Below are 9,221 nucleotides of genomic sequence, written 5' to 3'. Positions count from 1 at the left end.
CCACCCTGGGGCCCAGGATCCTGGGTTCAAGTCCAGCTCCTCCCAGCTCGCCGGGTGGCAGACAGAAAGTTGCCTCTCCAACCAGGGCCTCGCCTGGGGGTGGCAGCGCTCGGCCCACTAGTCTCGCCTTGGACCACGTGTTTCATGAGTGAAGTCACAAACCCCGACAGGCAAAGAGGGTACAAAGAGGATTCTGTGGCCTTCGTGGAAAGCGGGAACCCAAAGGCGGCCTCACCGTCCTTTCCCACCCATCTCTCTCACTCCAAGATACCCCCCAGAGGGCTCAGGGACCCCAGGGAATGGTCTCCTATCCCCCCAGGAGGGGCAGAGCTGAAGGAACCTGGGGTAAGATTCACAAGTTCTCAGCCACTGCACCCCACAGTCAGCCCCAGTGGGCCCTCAGCTTGCCCTTCCCCCCAGCCCAGTCCTCCAGCAGGACCCCCCATCTCTGCACGGCCCCAGGCATTGGTCAGTGTGCGTCCGACCCAGACCACAGAGAAGTCAGTTATAAGTGGGACACTGCTAGTTCTGTCCCCCCAACCACTAGCCCACCCTGCCTCTGGTCCTCACCAGCCTTTTGATCAAAGTCACTAGTGGCCCTACTTGGAAAGGGGGTGGGCACCCCGGAGAAGGCCAAAGACACTATCCTTGAGCAACAAGGAAAGGTTTTGGCTGGGGCTGGACTCGGCCCCTATCTTGCTTCTCACAGAAGAGATAAATATTTACAGGCATGGCCAGAAACCACAAGAATTCCTGACAATCAGTCATCCCAAGGGAGGCCCAGTGGCAGGAGGGACAGGCCAGCCAGTCAGTGACCATTCCCTTGAGATACTGAGCAGAATCCCGGGGTCAGAACCCAGCTCAGACCAGAACACCCAGGCCAGTTTTATCAGCTTCGCAGGAAGTAACGGAGTTAATTAGCAGGGGTGACGTCTGTCCTGACCTCCTCCCAGCAGAGCAACCAAAAATCCCAGACCCCCGGCTCAACGGTGAGCTATCCCGCAGGCTCTGAGAAACCCTCCTTGCCAGGAAGACACAAGGACAAGTACCTTCCGAGATAGCATCAGGACCAAAGTAGGAAATCACTTCCTTGGGCTCCAAAGCCTGAAGAAATCGCTGTGGGAGACAGAGGACAAGTGAGGAGAGGAGAGGCAGAAGGGAGGTGGGAAGGGGGCGGGGCACGGTGGGGGAGGGGAAATAGGCCGGTGAGGATGGAGGGCTGGACCAGCGCTCACAGGGGTTTAGCTGGTGTCCGCCCTTCGATCAGGCGAGCGGACAGTGTTGCCGCAGCTCCTTCAGTGAGCACATCTCGTTCTCTGAAACCCTACGCTCAGATTCCTCCACCCAGCGCCAACCCCGAAGCCAAAAGAACACCCCCACTCTGCCCAAGGGCTGTTTGGCAGCGCCCTCTCTCCCCGATACCCGCTTCAGCACCCAGAAGAGCTCAGATCCCCAGCCCCAGGGCTCCAGATTCACTCACCTGCTGGACATCAGGGAGTCCCCAGCTGCCCAGGAGGAGGAACGCAGAAGTGAGAATTCCCCAGGGGTGAAGCTCATGCATCCTCGAGAAAGCCAGCTGGCCCAGGGAGAGCCACCCGTGACTGGAAATGGGGTCAGTGTGAAATGTGACAAACCCCGCTGGGCGGGGCCATCAGGCTGTTTACTTTTGGGAGCTCCCTCCCATAACAGGGGTGGGGGTGGGGGTGGCCAGCAGGCTCCTGCTGCAACCTTGGACTTGCTCTGGGCTGGGTCTTGGTTCAGAGCTCCCCACCTGGCCCTGCACCCTGGGGTTAAGAACTGGCTTGGGATGCCAGAGGGCCCCAGTTTGGATCCCACATATGAGGGCCAGTGACACTGCCCTCTACAGCTAAGATGCTGAACAATTGCTCGACCTGGAGCTGGGCTGCTGTGAGTCGCCGGTGACGGCGTAGGCTGCAGCCCCTGCTGCAGTGGGATGCCATGGGCTACCGTGTGTAGCCAGCAGCCAGCGTGAGCGGCCAGCAGCCAGCGTGAGCGGCCAGCAGCCACCGTGAGCAGCCATCCAGAAGCCGGCAACTGATCTGCCTCGCCCGGGAAGAGCGCAATGATGGTGCCAACTTGGGCCAGTGAAGCAACATCCTCCACAACTGGACTGAAGAACAAAACGACAGCAACTTGTCTGTTCCCCTTCCCCCAATTCCCCAATAAAAATCTTTAAAAAACAACAACAAAACAAAACACAGGTGAAGCCCCGACTTCCCTAAAGCTTCCATTTGAGTCTGCGTATGTGTGTGTGTGTGGGGGGGGGTAGTTCAGGGAAATACAGATAATAAATCAAGATAATTTTGGATAATAGCAACTACAATGAAGATGATAAAACAGGATGTTGTGGTAGAGATTGACATGAATAAGTTTACCAAACAAAATGAAGAGGCCCAGACAAATAGGAATTTCAGATAAAGAATACTTTTTGGTGTAAATACATCTCATGCAATGGTTGCAATATTTGGGGCATACTTATACTGAATATATGTATTTGTTGTTCATCTGGAGTTCAGATTTAACTGGGTGTCCTGAGTTTTATTTTCTAAATATGGCAATCTTACCTGGAGGTAAGATTAGATGGGGCTCTTAACCTTAGATGGGGTTCTGAGGCTTCTTTGGGGAGGTAACATTTGAACTGAAACTTGAATTTGTTCCTCAGTGTGTTCAACTGAGACATGGCGAAGACAGCACCAGCACGTGACTGGTGGCAAGTGTCCATGCAGCGTGAAGACCAAGGGTCAGAGGGACCAGCGAAGCCTTTGATGTATTTGAGGAGCGTAAGGTAGTCTGGTGTAGCTGAGGCTGTGAGAGCGAGGGGGAGTGTTGGAGATACAGGCAGAGGGGTGGGCGGGCACCAATCATGGATTATAGAGCCTCAAGTCTGCAGGAAGTGCAACGGAAAGCCATGGATTGTTTTAAAGCTGGGGAGTGATGCAATCTGGCTTGAGTCTTTGAAAAGCCACTGCCGCTCTGAACTACCCCCNCACTCCAGGTGAGAGAGGAGGAGGAGAGAGGCAAGAACAGACCACCCCTCCCCACCCCAGGGCCCTGAGCCCCAAGCGTGACCCTAGCCTCAGGTTGGGGCTGAGTTCAAACTACCAGATAAGCCAGCCCACTGACACTCACCACAAGCCACGAGCCCCATGTGTGGGCCGCTGTGTCAGAGGCCCCCCGAGGACACCCCACTCCCTGTGGCCCCGAGGAGCACTCACCATGTTGAGGTTGGTGAGCACGTAACGCTCTGTGTCCTCCTCGTGAACCTGGTGGACATCAGGGCCCACGGCCACCAGCAGCTCCAGGTGCAGGACGCTGCCCTCGGCAGCGTGTCTCCGGAGGCGAGCAGACGGACGGCCTGGCGAGGGAGGAGGCAGGGCTGAGAGCAGAGGTTCTGGAAAGCAGGTGACCCATGGCTTTAGCCGGCTGGTCAGCCGTCCCTGTGGCCAGGCCTCTATCACCCTCCACTCCTGGGCTTGGAGACAGTGGTGGAGCCCCGTCTCTGCCACTTATTGCTTTGGGGCTTAGGGAGTCGGTGGGCCCAATGCCCAGCTTTCATAGGGAATGTGGGGGACATGAGAATACCTGCCTCCCAGCACGGTGACACCCAAATGAGTGGCCTGTCCTGTGCCCTCCTCTCACAGCCCCTCCACCGGCCCTCCTAGAGCCGGCCTCTCAGCACCCGAGGTTTCTGTTCCCCCAGACACCCATGAACAGATTCGGGACACTTTGGGCCTCCTGTCCACTCAGGGGTAAACATGCTTAGAGGGTTGAGAAGTCCCAAGCTCTCACACGTCACTATGTTATGACTGTCAGAACCAATGGTGGCTGGTCAGCTAACAGGAGGTGCTGCTGGGTCTTGGGGATATGGCCTTCTCAAGACACCTCATGTCACCCCCACCCCAAAGGCCCAAATCCCGTCAGTGACTGGACATTTCAGGGCATGGGATAAGGGCCAGCACGGGGCCCGAGAGGGAGCTATTGTGTGGCTTTTATGTCCTAGTCATCCCAAAGCCCCACACCGGAAAACAGGCTCACCCCAAGATGGCAAATCAAGCCCAAGACAGCACCCTGCTTGTACCCAGATGCAGCCTGGATGGCGCTGAGTGGGCCTGGGAGGCAGCACTGGTGCCAACCCTGGGCTCGCCAGAGCCACCAGCAGCCGCTCCCGTCTTTGGGTCTCTGAGCAATGTCAGTAACCGCTGTCCTGCCAGCCCCAGGGCCGCGCATGTCTGTGAATGTGCTTTGTAAACTGTGAAGGGCTATTCATAGGCGGGAGGTCTGCCTGCCCACCAAGGGGACGGGGTGGGGGCGCGGCAGGTGGCCACATGTTCCCCTGGGCTGCCCCATAAACTGGGCACCCCTTGCATTCTAAAGAAAAGGACTACTCCATGGGAGCTGGGGCATTTTTCACAGCCTCCCAGCCGCGGGGAAAGCTGTTCCCCCTCCCAGAGCTGTTCCTGCCGGGGGGACCCTGCTCTCCCTCTCCCAGGAGCTGTACCTTGGAAGACCCCTGGGACCGTGGGGGCGTGCCTGTGGAGCAGGTGGGGCTGGGCACCAGCCCAGTGAGGCACCAACTCCCAGTGCTGCCTCCTCACCGGCTGGACGTGGAGCCGGTCTGCACCCACCAGGATGTCACCCTCCTGGAGAAGAGAGAGCCGCCTGGAGCACGCAGCCCACCTCGCGGGAGAGGCCACTCTGGGCCACGACAGCTCCCGGCCTGGACTTGCCCTGAGCAGCCTCCAACGGCTCCTGCCGAAGTCCAGGGCCCAAGAGTCCATCTTTGAGGGGCTGCTCGGGGCCCACGCCCTTCTGGGGCTGCACTCACTGCCCACGCTGTCCTCCCCCTCACGCGCAGGGCCTAGTAAAGACCCTGGTGGGGTCCCAAGTTCACGGGAATAGAGGGGGTCTCGAGGGACCAGCTAGGACTGTGCTAATGAACAACCCTGCAGGTCACCAGATGGACCTCGAGTGGCATCCGTCCCAGCCCAGGCTGGGCCTCCCAACTGAGGAACCAGGCTTGGGTGTCACCCGGCATGACATAAATGGCTCTGGCTTGTTGAGTGACGCGCATGATAAACGCCNCCGCCACCTTAGGTAAATGGTAACAGGTAGGAGTGAAGATTTGCCCACAAGAGGCATGATGCTGTAACAGGAGAAGTTTGGAAATACCCCAAATATCCAACAATAGGGGGCTCAATAAATAAATTGTGGTGCATACAAGAAATACTTGAAAAGACCTGGGAGAAATGTTTAGGAGAAATCTATAGTTACATAAAAACTGCAGGGAACAAACCAATATATAGTATAATCACAATTTTGCTAATAAAAAACAATGTGTGTATGTAAACAAAATACTAAAATTACATACAAAATGTGAGCAGATGTTATCTATAAGTGGTGGGATTTGGAATAATTTTTACAGCCTCTTTCTTTACCTGAACTTCATACAAAATTTATTTTCTAATTGCTAAGATTATTTTGCTTGATTTTGGGGGAAAAAAGTTTCCTATAATCAAGAAGTATCATATTGCCCAGCCCTTGCCCCCCGCACCCTCCCTGGTCCACTGGGGTCAAGGGCACAGTCTTCCAGGGCCCACCGCCAGCCTCAATCTCCCCTCCTCGGGGCCCAGGTCAGCTCCTTGGTCTGAGCTTGGGGACATCTGGTCAGGCCCCATACCTGTGCCCAATCTCATGGGCGATGGTGACGCCCAGGTCAAAGCCGGTATCTTCAGTGATGATGCAGCTCCAGGAGGAGGAGCAGGCGCCCCCCAGCTGGGTGACCCCCCGAACCTGCCGGTTACCATCAGGCAACTCCAGGTCAAACCTCGGAAGAGAGAACAGACACCTGGGAGGTGCTGAGATGCCTGCCCGCTGCCCAGCCACCTGGGCAGAGAGCGGCCCCAGGCAGGCAGGCTGGCTGACCCGCCAGCGGGGAGCTCGGCTACCTGGTGATGTAGAGGACGAGGTCCGCGTGGCCGGGATCCGTGTCGTCCTGGGGGTTGACCATCCTGCTCCACTCACAGACGCTCAGCAGTGATGAGGTGATGTTGGCTGTGATATTTGGAGCATCCTGGGGGATCGGGAACAGAGCCTGCATGTGTGGGACCTGATAAATGCCCCACACTGACTGCTGCGGGCACCCCTGTCCTCACAGTAACCCTGTTACTCTCCCACGTTACACACGAGACAGGCTCAGCAGTGCCGAGTGCAGGGCAGAGCTGGGATCTGCGTCCGGGTCCGGCTGGTGGAAGCCCTGCTGTCACCCACAAGGCTCTGGGCCACAGCAGGAAGAGGTTAAACAGGACAGAAACGGGTTTTTCAGGGACTCTGGGCTTCCAGCTCAGCACCTACCTCGGGCTGCGTCAGGATGACCATCTTCACCAGGTGCACTCGGAACTGAGCCCCCAAGGATGGGTGCCTCAGCAGTTCTGACCCCTGTAGAAGGGCAGGTGGGAAAAGCGACACATGTGGGTGGGCGTAGCTGGCCCCCGGCAGCTGCTGACATCTTGGGTTCCCCCCACCCCACCCCAGCCCCACCAGGGGAGAGGGCCTGGAGAGGATGCACCCTCAGCATTGGTGTGGGGAGAGGGGAGACCCAAAATGTTAGTCTTTGTGCTGGGAGACAGCCATAGAGATAGCTGTGCTCTGGCTCTCCCCTTGTTCATGGCTCAGAAAGCTCAATCAACATGAAGAAAAGAAACCCCGAAATAACAGGATGTGGATAATTGTCATTAGTCTAGAACATTCCATTCAAAGCTGATTCTCTCAGAGCGGAAGCGCCCGGGCCTTTCTCATCTCTCTTCATCTGCCTGAAACATCTCTCTCCCCCCCACGTACCTCCATGAGGCAGCACAAGGGCCTCCCCCTCCGAGAGCCCTTTCCTGGGCACCCCAGTGAGAAGGGCCTCCTCCCAGGCTCCAGGCTCACTCCTACATCTGTGGAGACGCCAATCGTGGTTGACCACTGCGGTCCTTTGCATCAGCTTGTCCTCTGAATGAGACATGGCACCCCAGAGAGGTGCGCGCCTCTCACAGGCCTCAGCTGACCCGGGTCTGGTCCTGTCTGTANAGGGAGGATGAGCATAGCTGACTTCTCCATCGGGAACAGGGACAGCGACCAGGGCCCACAACCCTATTAGGGGCCCATGACAATGTTTTCATTTCTTTTAAAATCAGAAGGAAAGAATAAACTTTTAGGTCAAAGAAAACGTTCTAGTATATAATATTAATATATTTGTATGTATAATCACACATAAAAGTGTTTATGTTCTATAAAAACACTAAGATACAATTTTTAATATTTTGTGTGGAGGAAGGGGCCCATGAACGCCCTGTGCTGTCCTGGGAGGAAGTCTGTCTTTGGGGTGCCTGCCCCCCTTCACCTCCCCTCCCTCTGCCAGCTCTCGCCGGCTGCAGGGGTGCCGCTTAGAGGTCACTTCCTCCGGGAAGCCCTCCGGCTTCTCTTGGGTTGGGAGCCCCTGGTAACTGCCTCTGCAGGATCCGTGTCCGGGCTCGGGAGCCAAGCCAGGGCTGGCTCTTCATAATTTGTGGGACCCAGACAAAACGAAAATGTGGAGGCCCTTGTTCAAAAATTAAGACTTTTGAGAGGCAGCTGAGAGCCTGGCACAGCGGGTGCTCACAGAGCACGGTGGGGCGTGAGCTGGGCGGTGTGGGCCGTTGAGTGTGGGCGGAGGGAGCCTGCCGCGGGGGGGCGGGGGGGCCGGTGCGCAGCACCAACGCGGGGACTCACGAGGTTCTCCCTGGCGAAGGTGCAGGCGACCGCGGTAGGGCCAAAAGCGACGCGGCACTGCTCGTCGGCACCGTAGTAGAGGCCGGGGTGCGCCTCGAGAGGGCGCCCCTCGGGCCGGGAGGACGGCCCGGGCGGATCCCGCACGCAGCGAGCCCGTCCTGCGCTGCGACAAGGCGCGGGCGGGTTCACGGGGACACCAAGTGGGCGGAATGGAGGAGCGGGCGCGGNCTCCAGGTTGAGCTGTTGTTCAGCATCTTAGCTGTGGAGGGCAGTGTCACTGGCTCTCATATGTGGGATCCGAACCGGGGCCCTCTGGCGTCCCAAGCCAACTCTTAACCACCGTGTCACTCCGCCAGCCCACCACCACCTGTGTTGTTTATCAAGGTATTGTCAGGGCCAGGCTCGGAATGCTAGTGATTTATTATTGTTGTTTTTATACAAGTAATATGTAAAAATTTTTACAGTGCTTTACATCATCTGCTATAACTGAAGTGCCTTTGCAGCCCCGTGCCTCTGGTAAACCAGGTTGTGCGACCTGGGGTCCTACTTTCCGCTCCCGGGCCTCAGTTTCCCCACTCCGTAAGAAAGATGCGGAGGGAGGCTGAACTGGGGACAGCCCAGGTGGGCGGGAGTGACCCGCCCGGGCTCCGCACCCGTCTCCCCCAGGCCTGGCCGCCCAGCGCCCCCTTGCGGCTACCTGCTCCGCGGCGCTCTGTCGGCCCAGCCGCGGTGATACACCGACAGCAGCCCCCCAGTTCCCTTCCGGCGCCCGCGTTTCTCTTCCCCATCCCGGATCTCGGTGAGATCCCGTGTTTACCGCAACCCTAGGTCGCGGAACCTGGACGCCGCCCGCTGGGGTGGCGGCCCTTTCCCTGTGCGGGCGAAGAGCCCGGCCTGGCTCCCGGGTGTCCGGAACTAGAGGCGAGGGCCCGGTTTCCAGCCGTTCCGGGTGAGGAGCACTTCCGGGAACTGAGGCGCACGTGTCGGGACGCACGTGGGTCGCTTCCGGGGTCGCTCTCAGGGCCGCGGAGGCAGGTGTTCCTCCCGCTGGTGAGTTGGGGCGCCGGCCTGGGACTGAACTCGGCTGTCAGAGCCCGGAGGTGGTGCGACGCGCCTTGGGTGAGCACAGGGGCCGGGCTCGGCGAGGGTGGGGGCTCCGGCCGCCGCCGCCCTCTGCTGTCAGGCCCTCGGGACCCTGGACAGTGCCGGGATGGTGAAGGCGCTGACCCCCAAGCGCGCCCCGGGCGACCCGGTGCCTGAGCCAGGGCTTGTCAAGAAGCCGCCACAGAAGAAAAAAAGGAAGAAACGATTCTGGAAAAACAAAGCGCGCGAAGTAAATGAAAAACCGGGAAGCAACCCCACGGTTGTCGCCGTGCGACCTCCAAAGGCACCGGAGGACTTTTCCCAAAACTGGAAGACTCTGCAAGAGGTAAGACGCGAGCCCCCCCCCA

General features: G+C 58.1%; 2 protein-coding genes across 4 annotated transcripts in view; one reads left to right on the top strand and one right to left on the bottom strand.

The window, feature by feature from the left end:
* The window catches only part of LOC109382381 (A disintegrin and metalloproteinase with thrombospondin motifs 13-like), a 36,463-nt gene extending 27,905 nt beyond the window's left edge, over nucleotides 1-8,558 (bottom strand). The window contains exons 1-6 of the mRNA XM_019641819.1: nucleotides 8,424-8,558; nucleotides 7,661-8,010; nucleotides 6,373-6,571; nucleotides 5,967-6,091; nucleotides 5,688-5,845; nucleotides 3,237-3,376 (exon numbers count right to left, since the gene is read on the bottom strand). Coding sequence (XP_019497364.1) covers nucleotides 3,237-3,376; nucleotides 5,688-5,845; nucleotides 5,967-6,091; nucleotides 6,373-6,571; nucleotides 7,661-8,010; nucleotides 8,424-8,558 — 1,107 coding nt within the window. The remainder of the gene's footprint in view (nucleotides 1-3,236; nucleotides 3,377-5,687; nucleotides 5,846-5,966; nucleotides 6,092-6,372; nucleotides 6,572-7,660; nucleotides 8,011-8,423) is intronic.
* The window catches only part of REXO4 (RNA exonuclease 4), an 11,003-nt gene continuing 10,312 nt past the window's right edge, over nucleotides 8,531-9,221 (top strand). The window contains exon 1 of one of the 3 annotated variants that reach the window (XM_019639309.1): nucleotides 8,531-9,199. In XM_019639309.1, coding sequence (XP_019494854.1) covers nucleotides 8,981-9,199 — 219 coding nt within the window. In that variant the 5' untranslated portion in view covers nucleotides 8,531-8,980. The remainder of the gene's footprint in view (nucleotides 9,200-9,221) is intronic. The other 2 variants (XR_002123624.1, XM_019639299.1) reach the window with 2 other exon arrangements.

The sequence above is a fragment of the Hipposideros armiger genome, unplaced genomic scaffold (genome assembly GCF_001890085.2).
Source record: "Hipposideros armiger isolate ML-2016 unplaced genomic scaffold, ASM189008v1 scaffold_3, whole genome shotgun sequence".
Taxonomy (NCBI): Eukaryota; Metazoa; Chordata; class Mammalia; order Chiroptera; family Hipposideridae; genus Hipposideros; species Hipposideros armiger.
The sequence above is the reverse complement of the archived record's forward strand: the minus strand, read 5'-3'. Positions and strand labels throughout refer to the sequence as shown.